The 20,269-nt window shown below is 36.4% G+C and overlaps 1 protein-coding gene across 5 annotated transcripts in view; it reads right to left on the minus strand.

Moving 5' to 3' along the window:
• Nucleotides 1-20,269, minus strand: part of USP32 (ubiquitin specific peptidase 32) — a 77,432-nt gene that overhangs the window by 25,001 nt on the left and 32,162 nt on the right. For 4 of the 5 annotated variants that reach the window (XM_038165660.2, XM_038165659.2, XM_072026169.1 and 1 more), the window contains exons 6-14: nucleotides 11,321-11,452; nucleotides 9,759-9,866; nucleotides 8,973-9,088; nucleotides 8,496-8,558; nucleotides 6,642-6,725; nucleotides 3,966-4,027; nucleotides 3,745-3,847; nucleotides 1,617-1,809; nucleotides 333-508 (exon numbers count right to left, since the gene is read on the minus strand). In XM_038165660.2, the coding sequence (XP_038021588.1) occupies nucleotides 333-508; nucleotides 1,617-1,809; nucleotides 3,745-3,847; nucleotides 3,966-4,027; nucleotides 6,642-6,725; nucleotides 8,496-8,558; nucleotides 8,973-9,088; nucleotides 9,759-9,866; nucleotides 11,321-11,452 (1,037 nt within the window). The remainder of the gene's footprint in view (nucleotides 1-332; nucleotides 509-1,616; nucleotides 1,810-3,744; nucleotides 3,848-3,965; nucleotides 4,028-6,641; nucleotides 6,726-8,495; nucleotides 8,559-8,972; nucleotides 9,089-9,758; nucleotides 9,867-11,320; nucleotides 11,453-20,269) is intronic. The other variant, XM_072026170.1, reaches the window with a different exon arrangement.

Genomic DNA, 20,269 nt, shown 5'->3' on the forward strand with positions numbered 1-20,269 from the left:
TTTAAATTGTAATTAGCAACTGCTTTTCATACCACAGTTTGTAAATACAATACTATAACTAATACAATAATACAATAACTAATGCTAATGTTTCACTATTTACTGTTTCTCTAAAAGACTGCCCATTATAAAAGCCATATTATGTTTTTCTTTTGTGTCACCTACTCCAACAGCTTCAAGTATAGCATAGAAAAATACAATGTATACTCATAGAGTATAGTACTGATCTGTGACTTCAGCCACTAGCTGAAAAGAAGAAACACACAAAAAGCTATGATAAAAGTATGTTAAAACATACTTTTCCTATATTTGCCTGAGTCAGGTGTATTTACCTTCACTGGTTCTTGCGTTACAAGGGGTTGGTTATCAATAGCTCCTGGTTTCTGAGGATTAAGTTGTAGCAAAGAATTCCCATTGGTTCCAAGGAAACACTGGTTATTGTTGTCTGAAGTATTATGCTGCCTAGCGAAACATACATCAGTCCCTGGTGTGCCAGGGTAAAGAGCATCTGTGACAGAATGTGAAAAAAAAAATCTCTGTTTCAGTTAGTGACTCCACCCACACAACATTAATGGATCAGTTAAACTGTGATATCCTTTTTTACATTTTTTAAAGGCCATTGAAGCAGTCTCCTATCCTTCATACTTCAGTAAAATATGCAACTCTTCCTAATTATAGAGTAACAAATATACTAGCGCTCTCAGAAAAGGTGAATAACTGGCTATATGAATTCTACTTCGCAAAGCAGATACTTACATAAATGCTGGTTTCAAAACAGCCTAACTAGGTTTGCGTGAGCAAATGTTTTTGGCATTTGCTTGTTTTCTAGATGTTTGAATATCAAACTTGAAAATCTTATATACAAAATTGAAAACACAAGCAATAATGTTTTATTTTTACTTTTTTTCCTTAAGAAGGCTTTTTTTCTTATAGAACATGCTCTAGTTATTCAGACGATAAATCTAAATTTCAAGTTAAAGAAAAAAATAAAGAACCTTTAATCTAAAACTTGTCTCCCTTCCTGAACCTTCCCCTATTCCTCACCCTCAAAAGGGTCATGGTAAGACAGATCTGAAAACACCAGGTGTGATATTCAGCTGTCTTATAATTCTCATAAGAACTGACTGAAAATCATCACTAAAAGCTCTTTTTCTTTCACAAAGGTGGCTCCTAGAATCTATACAAGCTCAATAAATGACATGTGCTGTAAAATTAAAGATTGTTTTGCCTATTTTTTTTTTTTACCTCATTTACTGTGAAGATGAGAAGAAATCTCACTGCAAGACATACTACAATACCAACTAGGATTAAGCCAGAAATAACAATGTAAATAGGAGAAAAATATCACTCAGAACATAAGTTAAATGAAAAAATTATCTTGAAAATAATTCTGGAAACTGCTCATAGGACAAAAGATGAATTGCTGTGTAAATGCGACTGCCTGTTGTTTCTATACAAGAAGCTAAAAATTCCTAGCAATCCATTGACATCCACACGTAGGACACTTCTGCAACCTAAACTTTGTTATCTTTTTGTCTGGAGGAATCCATGCAGCATGTAGTTTCTCAAAACTTGTTCTACATTAAACCTCCAAGGAAATAAGATGTTATGCTTACTGCTGCTAGTAGTCTCTGAGGCTTCTGATGCAGTAGAAATATTATCTGAAAACTTTTCTTCTGTTGCACTGAAGTAATTAAGACCTCCCATTTTGTCTTCTCCCTGTTCTGAAGTATTGGCTGCAGCAGCTATGAGTGAATTCTTACCTCCACTCAAGACAGATGAAGGCTCTATCACAACAGGGTTTGCATCCTAGAATTGGTAGGCAAGTAGAAAAGTTATTTATAAGCTAGTATCAAAGACTTCACAACAACAACCAAACCCATTACCAAAATTTGCGTAACCACTTTCACATATCACGAGCTTCGCAGAAAAAAAAAAAAAACAAACAACAAAAACAACAAACACAACTTTATACATCTACAGATGAAAACTCGTCAGAGAAAAAACTGCTAAAATTGTTAAAGCAGTGGAATACTCTTCTGCACAACATAAAAATGGTGAAAGATCAGAATTACTTTCTCTACCTAGATACATAAAAAGGGAACCATTTTAGATAACTATTATAACAGGCTATAAATATTTGAAGATTGGTCCCTGTTGAATTTTGTATGGTTAAACAAGAGCAGCATGCAGAAGAGCAAAACACCTTCTTCTCTCAAACCTGCATCAATTTAGTTTTCCCTAATTTTCTGTTTTGATCAATCACAGAAACACCTAAGTATCAGAAGAGGATGAGAAATATGAACTGATGAAACTACAGACCACAATTATCTTGTTATTAACAGATATATTAGTAATTGGGATTACCATGATTAAAGGTTTCCTGTGCTATGCAGGATGTAAAAGAGTTCTTATTTTATTCCTTTGGAGAAGCAGCATTGTGCAAGCAATCTGGCTCACACTTTGGCAAAAACAAAGGTGGAGAATGAAATTTGTGTCCCCTGTAAGCAAAACTTGCCTGCCCAGTACAGACAAAATGTAAGAAGAATCCTATCCAATTTAGCATGCTAGTCGCAACAAGAAGCTTCAATAAATGAGAGAAGAAGAAAAATGGGATTAACTGAACTTTAGAGGGAAACAAAACGTCCATGCAACGGACACCATTGTAACAACAGTGGAAAAAGGGACATTCACCGTTTTATACTGTCCCCTATTTATCACATCATTAAACACAGCATCTTGTCAACTGACAAAGCTGTGCAGTAAGGCTAAAAGTATAAAAATAAGACTAAAACTGGAATAATAAGACTGGCATTGTAATACCAGTAATCATTTATACAGTTCCATGGAAATTCTGAGTGCTCTCTTTGCTCAAGAGGCAGACAGAGTGACTAATGGCATTTTGCTATTATGCAAAGTAGTAGGTATGAAGTCACATGCACATCTGAGTACTCCTAGTATAACAAGAATCAAATTGCCTAGTATTTCACTCATTTAAGCCATCATTTGTCCAACTAATTGTACACAAAGAATAACTGTAGTTACATTGTTATTTAATGCATACATTGCAATTTCTAAACCTTTTTAGTTACTTGATTTTTTTTAAATCAAATACTTAAGTGACACCTTATAACTACATAAACCTCTTCTGAGAAATAGTTTATATTCTAACGTTCTTGGTTGCGTCACCTGCAAAGAGTATTAATCTCAATCTTAAATCAATTTTATTAAGCATGCTTTCCTTGGCATGGACATAAAATTCACATAGAAGTTTTAACTTGAATATTTTAGTTGGAAGGTCTTAAAGAGCACCGTGTAACATAAGGTTTTAGCAGGACTCCTTTGATCATTATCAGGTATTGGACTACTTTCGTCATTGCCTGCAAGTGAGATTATATCAATACCCTCCTTTGCCTGTCCAAAAAACAGTATGCATTTGTGGCACAGGAACCATGCCATGGCCCTAAAGTGCAAAGTCAAAAACAAAACAAGTAGTTTTGTTATCAAACAGGACAAAAGACTTTAGGGAAGTACTATTGGGAGAGTACATTTTTACTTCAAACGTGTTTTGACAATCAGGAATGCTGAAACAAAACAGAAAGGTGACTGTTCGATGAAATTATAGTGAAAAGTTCACTGTAACACAATGACTCAGCAAAACAATTCTCTTCTACTCTTTTTTCATGAACACATTCATACATATGAAGAATTCCCTTATTCAGTATACATTGCTATTGTACTTACATATTTGACATATTCCTTCCACTGGTGCCACCATGGCATTGCAATAAGAAACCAGTTGTGCCCTGGCTGAAGGCCGTATCTGCTTTCTCTTTCTAACCAGCCTCTGCAAACAGTGAACAACATGAAGGATTAGTTGAAAAAGGGAAGTTACAATCCTTCTTTTGAAAATATTAGAAGGTGATTCTGAATCACCTGTTAAGGATTTAGAGCAAAAAACACACCTAATAATCTGTCCTTCTTCTTCTGGAGTGGCAGGTCGTAGCCCCAAAACTATATGACACACCTGGAAAAAGAAAGGCAGTTTTTATTAAGAGATGCACCAGTGTGAAACAAGCCTTAGATAAATGAAAGAAAATAATAACTTTAATGGGACTTTTCAGAAAATTCTTTTTTTAGCTATGTAGCAAGATAAGCTACAATCAAACAAAACACTAAACAGAAACATTTGGAGCTTTGAGATTCACAACCCGTTTCCATTGTTAAACAAAGATGCAGAGAATATCAAATGCTCCAAGGCAAATTAACGTGATTACAAAATGAATTTTCATTACTTTCATGTCTGAAGAAAGGCACACAGTATGAAAGATCACAGTAACTGACAAGGACTGGATATACAAAAGGTTAAGACATGTTTACGTACTGGACAGAGGAAAGGAAAAACGAAGAGAATGCAAGATGGTGGAAAAGGATAAGCTAAAGGTGAACACTGAAAGGGGAAAAATGGAAAGAAGTGGTTGCAAAAGGGACTGAAAGGAAAACTAGCACATGAAGAGACCAAGGGAGAAGCTTATAGCAGTCCAACCAACGTGTCACCATGGAAAATTTGGTAAAAGCCGCTCTCTAACAATTGTTTTCTTTGCTCTTTTCTTTCTTAAAAAAATACATGAAGAAAAAGGCACCACCCTCTAAGCCAGCTCCCCATTTGGGCGGGCCTTCACTCTGAGTGCAGGACAGCAGTCCCAGACAATATTTTCCTCCCCTCTTCCTAGAGGAGCTGCCCCTGCCTTGTCTGCAGCCCTGTGTGTGGCTGCTTTTCCCCAGCAGCTCCCAGCCGCAGGGCATGCAGCGGGGAGCCAAGAGCGCAGGGACGCAGGCTGCAGGGGTCTTTGTTTCGCAGGGCAGGGAGGAGGGTCAGCTGTCTCATCTCCAAGACATTTGTTAAATTGGTTGCTACTCATAACATGATTTATCGTCTTTCCCTTACATCTCTTTTGAGGCTACCAATTTGCATCTCAGCTGGAGCTTTCTAATGACTGGTGAGATATCTTATTTAAATTTATATTACAGTGTGAGAGACCATTTCTCATTCTGAATAAAACAAAGGCCATTAGCTGCTGGGAAGCAACAGATTTTCCAGCACACACAACACAGCTGGCTCTGATGTTTCCTTTTAAGTCATGTTACACTGGGCTAATATCAGATTCTTCATATAAACTCCCCCTGCTGCAAACAAACCAATTTGTTGAAAAGCTTTCCAAGGCACTCCACTCAGACTACTTAGCTTTTCTGTCTGCAGATGAGACACAGAAGCTCATGACAGTTCAAATAAATGCCCAGACAAATCAATGGCAGGCTGTCCTGTGCGAGTATGCTCTTCAGCCTGCAGCATGGGATGAGGGTGCCTTGTGTGATAAAGGTATCAAAGGAAGTAACAATAAATGAAACCTACAATGTCTAAGAAGAAAATGTGGCAACTGACAGAAGAAAAGATACTGTAAATGCAAACTGCAACAAGAAATGTGTAACAAAAATTGCAACAAATCATCATGTAAATGCATTAAAGGTTTGCTCATTCTACCCCTGACATTGCATACCTATTTGTCAGTTAACCAGCTTTAAGTTGTGGTAGGACAGTTGATTTTAGGTATTTCTAAAAGACAGCCATTCTGGAGAAGGTTGCAGTGTAAGCAAAAGCTGATGCTATCAGAGAAAAAAAAAAAAAAAAAAAAGCAGAACTTTCTGATTTTATTCTTTCCAGCTGTGGTGTGGCCACAGAATGCTCTCACTCAGCCAGAAGTTCTAAGAAAAGTATAGTTCCAAATATGATTTTAAAAGTATTCTAGGGCTATACACTGGAGAATCAGTAGTGTACTATTCAGTATTAACTTAAAAAAAATAAATAAATCACAGCCTCTTTCTGATGAAACACTTTCCTTGTAAACCTCCTGATAAAAAAGGGGGCTGAAGTGAATACTAATAGGGTAAATCTCAAGGCTCCATTATTATTATTTGAATTCAAAGTATCTAGTTCTGTGGAATACAGGTAAGGAACAAACTGCACTGAATGAAAATACTCTTATTTTCTGCACAAAGTGAGCAAGCACTAGAATGTGACTATTTTAAGGATTTTTTAAAATCCCATTCAAGCTCAAGTAAAGGCAAATTCAGAGCACAATTAATCCTCAGCTTGTGCAACACAATAGTGATATGATATCGCAGCTTTCAAGGAGTGCTCCATTAAGAAAGCAATGAAAGGCTCCTCAGACAGCTTTAACAGAAAACGTAAAGGGAAAGCGGTTGTAAAGAGTTAGCAATACCTTTGTTCATTTCCTGTGTCCCTTGGCAAAGATTTGGAAGAACAACCATTTAAAAACACTGCTTTTTTCTAATGGAAAATCTAACTGCTGGTTCACTTGAAATTTTTCATTTCATGAACAGTGCACTACATTCACTTTAACAAATTATGCTGTAGGCATCTCCATACACTGAAAAGAATAATAATCAAATAGAGAATCATCCCGTCAAGGTAATGTGCGCCTGCAGAAACACAGAGCATATTGCAATAGACAACACTGCAAGCATGTTGACACAAACGCTGATGCTGCAATTCAAGGCCATGCAAAAAGCTGGGAAGTTAATCACTGCATTTTTCAAGTTTAAATTTCTTCTAAACGTACCTGAAAAAGTAGATTTAAAAATTCATTGGCAAGAGCACTCTTCACACTCCATATCTGGTAGTCCTCCAGAGTGAGGTGTCCAAGCTTAGTTAAAAGAAGAAATGGGAAAGAGTAAACCAAAGGATAAGCCAGGATAAACCAAACCACTAACCTATTTCTATTAAAATGCCAATTAAATGTGCCACACAAGGCATGACAAAGATAGTGTTTTGAGAAAAATTAGCATATACCACTCTTAAAATAAACCTCGATCAAATAAAAGAAGAAAGATGCAGTTTTCATATTATTTTCAACCTGGAAAACCAAAAAGCCTGGAGATTACTCAGGTCAAACTCTGCACAGCGTGTAACCTTTGCTCCTGCTCCACATCATTCACATTGTGTTATTCATGCTCAACTGCAGTTGTACTTCCTCAAACCATGAAAGCAGAAGCAGCAGAACATGGCTGGTCAGAGTAATGACTTGGTAGGAAAGAAAACTCTCAGGCTTTGATCTTCTATAGGAGCTGCACACATGAGTACTGGCCTATACACAGAAAACCCACTGTCTTCCTCTGAGAATTGGGCAAAACAATTGCAGGTCAAATCCTCACGATCTTAACTTACAACACAAGTCTTATTAATTAGCAATCACCTGTAAAGTTATACTAGCGTAACACTGGCCAGTACCTGAATCAATTACTTTCTGATTTTCCATAACTCAGCGACAGTAACAATCTGAGCTTTTAGTATAATTCATAGCCATTTTTACAGCCCTGCCCGTTAGCCCACCTCTTCTCACACACCATTTCTCCAGAGTTCACAGGTTAAAGCTAACTTATGTACAGAGGTTAAGTAAAGTAATTTATGTAATTACTGCATCATCAGCTCTTTTCAGCGCTACATTCATGATGCTCTATGAAAGATATTTCAGTCTTTTTTTTTTTTTTTTTTTAACTCTTTGTGGAGATGAGGCTGCTATTAAATTACTCTTTATTAAAATGGAAAAAACCTCAAAGGATGAAAAGAGCTCAGTGAAGATGTATTTTCTACTGCTTTGGTAATAAAAGAATTCAATAGAATATTTGCCTTCCACTTTGTAGAAGTATAAGCAGGCAAGAGAACTATTGAGGAAGTAACTAAGCATTTCTAGCCATTCTTTACAGCTTTTCTCAAACTATGTACAGTTTTCAGATATTCTTCCTCTAGTAAGTAGTGAAGCAAAGGATATTGTTTGCAGATAATGGTGCCCATCTCAAAAAAAAACATAATTAAAGATTTACACACAGTGAACTATAAAGTACACTATAAACTACTAAGATCTGTTGCTTTGTCATGACAGATGCCTCCATAGTTTCACAGATACTTAGCTCTGAAACAATACTGTGAAATATACTTCATTGATTAGATATAATATTATTTACCAAAAACAGTTTGGTAATGATAATGCTTAAGTAACCTTTGAATTACTGCAGTTGTTCCAGCATAAAAGGATAATGTGCCTTTTCACATAGCATAAAACATGAGATACATTAATGCACTACCCCCCTTTTTTGTTTTTAACATGAAACAAAAAACATTCTTCAGAAAAAGTCAACCAGCAGACTTAAGTGGTATTATGCATAGCGAAGCCTCAAAAACAGTATATGCTTCAAATTAATTTCAGCTGGTTTTGTATAATAAAATGGCTTACAAAATTGAACATTTTCCACAATAGTTACAAAAGAACATGTTAATGGAAGACAGATATTTCTTGAAAAATTCTTCTGTTGACACATGTCTACTTTAAAGAAAGCAGAAGATTTAATTATTATTATTATTTTATAAACTGAAGATACCAGGACATAAAAATAACAGGAAAACAGCAAATTCCTACCTTTGTGTTATCATGCATTTTCAAAATATCTTCTACAATTTCAGACAAATCCATGTCCAGTTCCTTGGCAAACAAAAGGATTAGAAAACAGATTTAAATTCTCAAAGCACTCTCTGGAGCTGTATGTGTTCAGAATAAAAATATAACCATCAGAAATGTTGATGATACCACTATGTAATTCACAATTGAGTGCTTCCAGACAGTTGCACTTTTCTACCTAAGGTTTCTTTAAATGAAACAGGATACATTACAGTCAAATAACTCTACTTTGGTTAATGGCAGGGTAAAGTTATGCAAGGTAAGTTACATCCAGTTATCAATACTCCTCTTTTAAGACAGTTTAAGGATGCCTGTATTTCACTGAAACAGTGTTCAAACATCATTCACATCTGAAACATGACATTTATTCCTACTTTAGAAGGATGACTTTAGGAAACAGAAGCAAGTGACTAAGAAAAATATATAAATGTAACTTACAGGTATTTTATCGGTGCGGTTATCCTTCCAGACTTCTAAAAGTGCAACCACCATTTCTTTAAGTTCCGTGCGAGACAGCACACCATCCCGGTCAATGTCAAAAACCTTGAAGCAAACTGAGGGAAAAAAGGAAATTACGCCTGTATGTTAGAACTACTCAACAACTTTTTTTTTCTTACAGAATGTAAGTCTGCAGAGTCACAAGAACATGATTTAGTGCTGACAGTTTTGATGAGGCAGGATGCATGTGTGTTAGTGAGGAAATGGAGCAGCTGTGTTTAATAAACTGAAATCTAGATTCCTGCAATTTTGTGCTGTGTTTTCTGATGTGACTTAGCAGGGAACATATGTGCATACAGAAACTTCCAGTGAATGCCTTTAAGTTCCAGCAATATGGCTTTGGAAAGGCGTGGAATGAAGGTATTTCAAAACTGAAGAACCTTGCAGGGAAACAGCTGAAAACTGGACAGTAAACAAGACAAAATATACTATTTAACCACAGAACAATGCAAAATAACTTCTGAAGTATGCTTTTTTTCTCCCAACAGGCTTATAATTATATGAAGCCATGGATGAGTTATGAAAATATACAGAATTCAGTTTAATTGTGCTTTATAAAAGGAAGCCTTCATACTTAAACATTTTTTTTAAACTTCTGAAGTCTGTCACCTTTCAGAGATGCACACTTATGTGAAAGAAATTTCTAAAAAAGTGGAAACAACTGAACTTACTTGTTCAAACTAAAAAAGATCTCTAAAATTAATAGTTAACATTCTGCATACTTACATTTTTGTCTTTCTGCCAAGGGTCCCCTGCAACATGCTGAGAGCCCACAGGAAATTTCTTTAAAATCTATGTGATTGTCTCGGTTTTCATCAAAGGCATTAAACAAACCTGCAAACCACAGAAGCATCTCCTGTTACAGCATCTGACTGAAACAGTTGACAATAATCCTTAGAATTTATGTGAAGTGTTAATGGTTTACATTTGCAAGGAGAAGTACAAACATTTATGATTGTACCATTCTTAGCAAGTGTAATAAAGATAATGAATCACTACTACAACCATTTTAAAGATGAATTAGATCACTAGTGTGGCTAGACAAAGGGAAACAGAGTTAAGGAATCCTAAACAGATGCCTTACTCTTTCACCTTACGTGTAATGGCTAATTCATAGAAATGTGCATTTAAACCAGTGTGGTTAGGATAAGCATTTTTCACAAAAGCTACATGATCAGAAGAGTAAAGGTACTCAGATGCCAATAATGACTTTTCCAAAACACAACAAGCTCGTTTTGAAAATTACTGAATACCTTGGAAAATTTGGCCCTAAGTGAGTTAGGAGTTTCCATTACACTGGCCTTCAAATGATTTGAGTTTATTTATTCCACACATACAACATTTTTGATCCCATAAAAAGTTAATGACTCATTCAGAAAACATAGAGAATGTGCAGAAATGATTCAAGTTTCCTCATAACAGCTGTGTAAATTTGTATTACTTAACATATAAAACACACTCGCTAGCAACAGGATATGGCAATATATCCCTATTGAACTGAACATAAGTTCTGGTGTTCCAACAGCTTGTATCTACTGAACATGAATTAACCTGAACACGAATTATCCATTTTCTACTTACTACTGAGACTCATCAGTACAGCTGATTATTTGGTGATAAAAGAAAATGCCTTTCTAAGACAGGAGAGAAGACTAATATGGAAGTAGAATGTTACTTGATGCTCTTATTTTATGCAATAAAAGACAATTAGATGATTATAACCTCCAGTTATTACCAGAGTGGCTTCAACCTGAAAGACCAGCCTGGTTATTAACATGTCAACGTTGCAAAATTCAAATCTCCTGACCAGGTTTTCTGAACAAAATCTTCCTGGATGTATACTGTTAGGGAAAACCATTTCATGAACTGGGTGGTACAACATCTGACTTGCCTGCTGAATTGCCAGTTAACAGATGAAACTCCTATTTGTTATGTAAAAACTATTACCTATTTTATCTCTTTCAGGGACAGCAACATATTTTATCACTTTACAGAATCTTAAGGAACCCAATGAAAAACGTTAAGCAACTGCAAGGGAAAGTTGTACAGAATGTCTCCCATGTGTCCTGGCAACTTACAAGAATGCACGAAGTACCACTACCTTCATTCTTCCAGATTTCACGACAAATACGACAGTGAAATGATTCTCTCCATTTCAAGCTTAAAATACATTTAGAAAAAACTACAGTCCCACTTTTGAAGCCCTAAAATTTGTATGTCAGGAGACAATCAGATGCCAAACACCACAGCAACATCACTTCCTTGCACGTTTTATTGAAGTTCCATACCTTCACTCAGAGATGGATGAATAGGAGGCGAAACCAAGGGGGCAAATGTTTCTAAATCGAAACGTCCAGTTCTTGATTGAGCTTTTAGCAGCCAGTATCGTTTTTCAAGATCAATGATGTCAGATTCTTCCACTGTATAACCAACACAAATAAAGTTTTGGTAACATCTGGACTGTGTTACAATTCGGCACTAAATAAAAAGGCAGCTTTATTTTGTCACAAAGAGAATGGTGCTACATTTTTGTGCTTGATTTCTGTGTTTAAAAAATAAAAATACAAGCTGTAGAGAAAAGGTTTTGTTATTACGTTGCTTACCTAAAGAATCATCTTAACTATTCAATATCTAAGAGCTCGACATCAATAATACATAGAAGTAATCAGAAGTGCAGAAATGAATTTCGCCTACTGCTAAAGGTTCCAGCGATCTCTTCTTTTTCATATATTTCTTCTTGATGAACTGAACAGGTAGATTATATGTGCAATATCAGTTTACAAAGCTAAACAATATTTAGATTTCTAAACTGCATGTAAAGTAGCATTCAAAAAAAAGAAAAAAGCTCAGAACTCTTATGGGAAGAAAAAAGATTAGTACTTAGGTTCTCTTAAATAATTCCCATTTAAAATTTTTATTCTACTTATACAATAATAGTGTCTGTCACATTAAAATTTAGCTTTATCTTAGCATTATATCAAAATATATATTTTATTTTACTTTGTTATTTATACTACAGATGCACCTAGAAACCCAGTCAACCTTGCAGAATGATTATACAAACCTAGAAGAGACTTTATATTGAGGAATTTATCATCTAATATAAATTGGGGGGGGGGGGGAGGGAGGGAGGTTAGTAAAACAAGGTGTTAGGCAAAGGGAAGTAAAAAGTAGGCAGAGGAAGAAATGTTTTCTTTCAAACATACAAAGGTCTTTTTTTTTTCCCAAGTTTTAGGGGTTTGTCAGTTTTATCTTTAAAATTAAATGTATATAGAAAACACAGAGTTTCTGCTCCACAATATTTTTAATCTTTTTACATATGCAAGTGTGTCACAACACTGCTTTAGGTCAGTGTAAATTAATTGGTTCTCTAATAGATATGTAATGACAAAGCTGTCTATATTAAGCACCACTACGTGTGATCCCATTCCCAGATGGTTCTGAGCCTTTAAATCCTTGCCAGCTTTCTAATAGGTTTAACTTGAGCTATTTGGCCTGGTTTAGTCTACAGAAACAATAATAATCCTGTAAGGCTTAAGAAAAGATAAAACAAGTCACATGTCAAATTAAAAATGTATTGATTTTTTCCTATATCTGTCATTAAGAATAGTAATTTAATCAGAATAGTAACTTAGGGAACATACAAGGAGCACGAACTAGTTGTAACTACCCAATGGGCACATAGAACTATACATCACAAACTATGCAGTGCTGTACCCTCATCAGCAGAAAGTTTGGAAAATTTTTACCAAAAATTAGTTTCTGATGTAGGGCTGGAGGAGTGGGAAAAGGATTGCATCTTCCTGTAAAGTATTTTTAGACAGCAGCTAGCAAAGTAACACCAGCGAAAATATGCCCTCCTTTTGGTCTGTACACTCAGCACAAGCCAGAGACAGACCTGACACTAACCTGCAGAACACCCACACTACAGCTGCAGTTCAAGGGTCACATATTTCTAACATAACTCCAGGCTGAACAGAGAAGACTTACCTTCCACTGAACCCCAGGCACATGCTGCAGCATCCTCACTATTGTGCATTTACATGGTGAGTGAGATAAAGGAACGGATATAGCAGGAAAACCAAACTGATTTCCTTTCTCCTCTCCCTCCTTTCCAGCTGGATCAATTCCCTTATCTGGCTTACCATCTGCTGGCTCTTGGTTGTGTTGTAATACATATGGAAAGAGTAATCTAAACATATAAAGGAATCCTACTCAACTACAAATCAAGAAGCAGTAATAGAATAGTTATTTCTTTGAAGATCAGCATACAGAAATATCGCAGATGCTTAGGGCTGTGCCCAGATGCAGGCAGTTTCATGAGCCTGGGTAGCACACTCAGGTGTGTTCCAGGAAATGCAGGAGTGCTGTGATGACTTCACGACATACCTGTCCCACAATGGTTTGCATCTCAACAGATAAAATACACTTTCCCTCAATGTTGTTGTTCAGCAGGGCGCAGCATGCTGCAGCACTGCCAAGGCAGAGCCTGCAGGACACCACGCTAGGACTGCAGCGCCTGCATTCTGCAGGGGATGCAAAAAAAAAAAAGCACATTCATGGAGTTTCAAGGACAGAAATAATCAAAAAGTAAAATAACAAGTGAAAGGTAAAAAATACTTTGTGAGACAGAATCTTAAGTACATAAAGAGAACTACAGAAGTACTACACTGCCCAAACACGGCGTATGAAGGGCAGGTTTGTAGTGCCATTCAGAACTGCACACACGTTATCGTTCTCATTTCTCATTAGCAAATACAAAGGCATTATGCTAATGTTCCTGAGGGTGAGCATACAAATCAGTTTGTTTCCTTTTAATCTATCTTTGACTAGGAAGAACAACAGACATGCCAGTTGCGCTTCATTCCTGAAATGATGCCACACTAAGAATATCCAAAAGCCATGAGGAAGCTCACATTGTCTTTACAGAAGAGTAACCCTGCAGAAACCTGTTCTGCTGGCAGGTGTGGTATTTACCTTTAGTAAGTAAGAACTGAAAAAATAAGTTTTCTTACAAGGTAAAATATTCTCAAATGCCAACAGTAGAAGCTACTTGCGCTCCACTTACTAAATTTGATAGTTTCTACAGTGCTACCTTTACTGCATTATCAAGTTAATCTCACCAAATAAAGGTTATCCCAGAAAGCATCTCATTTGCATTTATGCAATTAAAATTATGTTGTCTTTTAAAAGACACATTTTCAAATCATCACCTTCAAAATAATAACTGATAAATATTAACATAAGAAGTGCTACATTGATATAGCCAGGGTAAATCTAGCGTATTGATTTTACTTTTCCATGGAAGAGACAAACATTTTAGAAAGTAAAACTGGTGAAGCAGGAAAGAACATCCTTTGCATTGAATAGACTTGCATGATTTAGGCTGAAGAGAAGTAAGAATATAACAAAAGAATATGACTCTCAGTAACAATAAATTGTAGCCTATTGAAATAGTTTCATTTACATAAAATACAGAAAGATTTACTGGATGCAAATGTTTAAGTCTGAAGTTGCAAAGCCAGCTGTTAGATAATTTGATTTCTCCAGAGTGATTTTTTGCACATAATCTCGTAAATTGCTCTCAGAATACGCAGTGCGCCATACGTTCCTCGTTACATCTAAACTGCCAGGAATCTTTTGCCATTTAGGATATACACATACAATCATATTTGTTACTGAAGTTTAAATGAAGCGTGATAGAAGCAGACTGTACTTATCATCCTAATGTGTCTGCACTTACCATACTACTGCATATGAAAAAGTGCCATCTTCCTCTAAAGAGGCTTATATTCAAGTATTTTAACTTCTCAAAGTATAAAATTATTTTGTTCCTAATACCTGGTCAAATCACATCAGGTGGTGTGAACTAGGCTTTCATTTAGTGGGTCAAGTTTTGAATAACTTAAGAAAAATTAAAAATTTATCTTATAAATACAACAGATTCCAAAACATCAGAACAGACTGGTTTTCTAGGCAACTAATTATTCATTTTTGCCAGTTAAACACGTGATTATTTGAGGTCACACAGGCATTATGCACCTGTGAAATTTAAGCAGATACTACCCACTTACTATTCTATTTTATCTCTCCTGCCATCATTTGTCCATTAAAGTCACCAAAAAAAATCAGATCTGTAGAATTAATGATAGTGTTTTATAGTTCAATTCTCTAGCAGTTAGACAAGCGCAATGGGAGGAATGATAACGTCAAGTACGCATCAAACTGGAGTCTTTGTATAGTAAAGGAAGAACAGGTAAATAACAGGTTTTCAGCAAAAACTGTAAAAATGAGTTAATTTAAAACCAGCCACTACACTGCGATTGACAAGCCGCAATAGCAACAATAAACACTAAAAAAAGCACCCTTCATTTTAATGCCATTTTCATGAAATAACTCCCTTCTTAAATACTACACAGGTAGCAAGCCATGAATATTCTTCTCTCATAGAAAAAAAAAGTAAGAACAGGTTTCCATTTCAGGCCTGATGTATTACAATTCTTCATAACACCGAAATTAAGCAAAGATTTGAGTCTATTTTATAAACAACCTAAATTTTACCTACCTAATGGCACAATCCTCTCTGGCTCACAGCAGTAGAAGCATACCATATTCCCAACATTTTAACTGCAACTTGCTGCGTTTTACTCCTCACCATGATACCCTCCAGGCAAAACCCCGTCCCTGGTCACCGCGGGCTCTCCATTGCCAGGGAACCGACTCAGGACCAGAGGCGGACGGGTTGAACCACAACCAGGGTTTCTGCCTAACCGCGGCCGTGGGGCACTTGCAAACGAACACATCGAAGGTTCTGGGAGCTGGGCACAGAGCTGCTTTGCAGGACATAAAATAACCTGGGAACTAAGAGGATCACAAAGTGGCAAGCTGCAGATTAAGTGACACTGAGGCTTCTTCTTACTGGCCTACTGTGCTGGAATACTTCCATCTTTTTTTTTTTCTATTATTTCTTTAAGTTAAAAAGAAGGGAATACATTTACACCCAGACAGCCTCTCAGGATGGGCAAAGTTAAGCGATTGCTTGATTTTTCTTTCTTTTTACAGACTTGACCCTACCACAAAGCTCTACAGGTTTCTAAACCTGAGAGAAGAGGTTCCTTCCACAACGTTCAGTTTCAGCTTCAAACTGTTTCATCAACTCACTCCTGCATTTCAACCATGACATCTGGTTATCCAGGGCGTCTCTCATTCATTACGACAAATTAGCAATAACTTTGTTATAAGATATAATTATTATACTGATTAAACACTGTCTTGCAGAATCTCAGGAAGAGCTGTCAGAAAAGCAGGAGGATTTTGACAATTCTTTTCCTGACGACAGAAGATAGTCACTTCAAAGGAGAATTAGGATGCTATTTAGTAAGAACTAAGTGACACAAGAATGGGGTAATGGAGAAGCACAAATTACATGGCCTGTCAGTTTGAAACCAGCAGCCTCTCACAAGTGGGAGCATTCCCCCTATGGATCAGGACAGAAAACCCGAGTATGTAAGACCATCAAGTGACACTGAGAAACACCAAAAAGACCCAGCTGTAGAGAAGTTCACCACCACCTGTGTTTCACCTGAAGAACTGTGTCCAGCCAAGCGAAGGAAACCAGCAGGATCTCACCCTTCAGTGTCTCCTCTTCCTCTACATCCATCAGCTAAACTAAGCAACAGAAAGCTCTGCTTTGCACCTAGTTGGGACTCAGATCTGCTCTGATACTTAAAAGAGTACAAACCTGCAGGGTAGGCACCAAAATGACATCTTCCAGCTGCCAAGAGCTCTTGTATTATTGAATTACTGTATTTGAACTTGAGAGTACCAGAGGAGATTAGGCGTTTAATTTGTAATTACTAAGGACAAATAATGATTTGCTGGAAATATTCTCCTGCAGAGAAATTCAGTGTTAGTAGTAGTCCTTGACAGGATTATCTCTGACTTCCACGTTCCACTACTCTGCTGTTCAGTATGATGACTAAACAGATAAAAAACAGAAGTACCCAATTGTACCAGAAAACTGAGAAAATCCAGACTAGTGCTACTGGTCACTGCTGGGATGGAGGTGAGACACGTATCCTTTTAACTACTTTTTGGGAACAAGGTCCTAGAGAAACTTACGTTATTCTGGTAGCTTTCAAATAAAATGAGTCCTATTTATGATTTAAGCGAAATGGAACAAAATTTGATTAAAAGCAGCGAGCACATGCAACTTCCTGTAACTTCAAAGTTTAATTTCTAATTATGTATTGAGAAATAATAATTGAAGTCATCTGCATTGCGAAACAAATGTTATTTACAACTGAAAAATTAGAATTCCTTTGTTTTGCTGATAGCTCGGCTCATTAAACAAACATAAATGGAGTCACTGGTGCCTTGCAATAAAACGTTCGCTGTCTCTCCTACATCAACGTTAATAACTTTCACTATTTTCATCACCACAATTTTTCACGTCTCTGACATATTATTTAAGATGTTTAATGGAAAGCACGATGAGAGGAGGTAAGGCTTGAAAAGGGTCTGAAGCTTGAGCAAAGCCCTGCTCCAGGAGAGGGCGTGCTGCGACCTGGCCACAGTCCTGCAGCCAGGGGATGAATCTGTGCATGCCCTGGGAGGGGAGCTCTACTCAGCAGTTTTCATTTGACAGTAGAAGAAATTCTAAAAACTCTCACTCTTTCACTATATTCTGCCAGCAGCATTTGCCTGGGTTTACTAAACATCATTTCAGTTCCATTTTCTCCCAAAAGGTAACTATTATCCTAGTTAAATGTACTAAAACCAAGCCTCGGTTTAAAGAAAAGGAGCTGTCATAACAGCTCATGCTGCTTCGTACATGCAGCTACGGTAAGATTACTTTCTTACTCTTTAGATTGACTTGACTAGGCTGTAAATATTAGACTTAAAGCAAACCAGCAAGGCCCCAAGCATTCATATTTCACTGCAATTACTTCCAAGTGACCAAGCACTCTGATTTTCCTTACTTTTGCATTTATTGTATAAGATTCCTCTACCGCCTCAAATCACAAGGGAAATCATCAGACACATCATAAAAAGAAGCGTTTGTCCAGACGTGGGGGAGGCTGGTTAGTTCAACAGTTTGTCTTCTTCCTACCTAAAATTGCTGTCGGTTTTCCACATCTGTCCTTTGAAAGGTATCAAGCTGAATACATTCTAACACAGTACTGAATACATTGTGCTTTTTTGTTTGTTTGTTTTTTCCTTTTTTTATTGTAACAATATTTAGCTGGAAGATAAAAAAAGTACAATAAAGTTTAATTTTATCTAGTGGTCCAAACACACCCCAGAACATAAGCTTTCCAAATGTGGTTCAGTATACCAAACCTGCAGACACCATACTGTTTGAAACATTTTACTGATGTAAGCTACAGGAGTTTCCTGCATAAAATGAAAAGCTTTCTGACATGTACCTGAAGATTCAATGATCACTTCAAACATTCTCAAATATTTAATTTTATTTCAGCTTTTTAATGCCAACAATGGACAGCTTAAGTTTTCATTTATCCCCACCTTCTTGACTGCTTATCAAAGTAAGCTGCTGGTAAAGAAACACAAACACTATCAGCTGCCAGAATAGACTGTATTTCTCCATAGTCTGGTCTAATATTATAGCAACGCTTTTTTTCTTTTTTTCCCCAGAACACAAGTGTTGTTGTTTTTGTTTGTTTGTTTTTTTCCTTTGATGGTGATGTTGTTTGGTTGTTGTTTTTTTTTTTTCTCCTGAATACATAGTTTGTGTTGAATCACCCAGCAGAGACCTGAAATTCTGCGAACACTTTTCATGAGGCTTTAAAACTCTGCAAACTTCTCCAAGAGAACACGTAGCTATACAAATAGCATGTGTAGAGGAGCAACCACGCATGCATGCTTCCCAGAAAGGAGACTAAACGCTTCCTCTTGTAACATGATTTACAAAATCAGATGCTGCAATACACAGGAGTGTTATGAAATTATTCTTAACTAACTTAAGAGATTAAAACCAAATATATGAGCATTACTTGAATTTCTAAACCTTAAAATTCAAGGAATTACAAAAATACTCCTTTCAGAGCAGCAGTGAGCTGGTTTCAAGGTTGCCATTCTCAATGATGATGCTGACAGCACTGAGGTAGTGTCGCTGAGTCTACTAAAAAAATTAAACAGAGCAAGCCAGTTTCTTCATGAAGGAGGCGATTCATGTAAGAGCAATTAAGCAAGATTCAAGGCTGTACAGTTGAAGACATCAAAGAGGTAAGCGGAAGTTAAAGGTGACGAGTCATTACATGGAAGATAGAGACTACTGTTCCTGCCGAAAGCGTGCTCAGACAATAATTAGATGGCTGAAATGCTAACAGAGTCATCGTGATTAGTGGAAGGTCCCTGCAATCACAAAAGCTCAAATGTAAACGGAAGCACCTGAGACAATTTCATCTGACAGAGACTGACCAAATAATTGGGATTCTGTCAAGACAAGGGTCGAAAAGTTTGCAATAAAAAAGTGACAATACTGTCTATGAAATTAAAAGAAAAAAAATCAAAATTACAACAGCAGAAACAAAATGTAACATGGAGCCACCCAAACAATTATTTTCTAAGAATCAGATTTATTTATTTATTTTTACTACAAACCTCAGTTTCAGTATAAATAAACTTTCTGTGAAAAGCTTAGTAAAAATTGTACAGAAAAACATTCAATTTCATGTGAAAAAAATCTAAGCAAGCTCCTAGGTAACATTCAGAGGCACGGGGTAAAGCTTTCTTTGAATACCTAAGGTAAGGCAGACTTGACAAGGCTGGAAGTGTGGTGAGTCTCAGTTTGATACAGATTGAGAGATTTTTCTGAGGGCTGAAATCTGTAGAATTCAAGAATGTGTTTTCTTTCTTTCTTTCTTTCCTTCTTTCTTTCCTTCTTTCTTTCCTTCTTTCTTTCCTTCTTTCTTTCCTTCTTTCTTTCCTTCTTTCTCCTTTAAGCAAACATCTTTCTCTATCCCTGTCTATTAGACCTTGGCATGGTTTTCTGAAACCTCCATGTCTACTGCAATCTCTCCTGTAACCCTCATAAATTACTAGCCTATAAACTTCTAATTTAATCATGCATTTTCATTTCAGATGTTCTAAACAGAATTTCAATCCGTATTTAAAAACAGAAGAAAAAAACTATAAAAATTATACATAATTTTAAAGTAATCCACCTATTGAAGGGAGAAAATGCCATGCTCACATCAACAGAAAAATCTGAG

Source organism: Anas platyrhynchos, chromosome 20, assembly GCF_047663525.1.
Source record: "Anas platyrhynchos isolate ZD024472 breed Pekin duck chromosome 20, IASCAAS_PekinDuck_T2T, whole genome shotgun sequence".
NCBI classification, from domain to species: domain Eukaryota; kingdom Metazoa; phylum Chordata; class Aves; order Anseriformes; family Anatidae; genus Anas; species Anas platyrhynchos.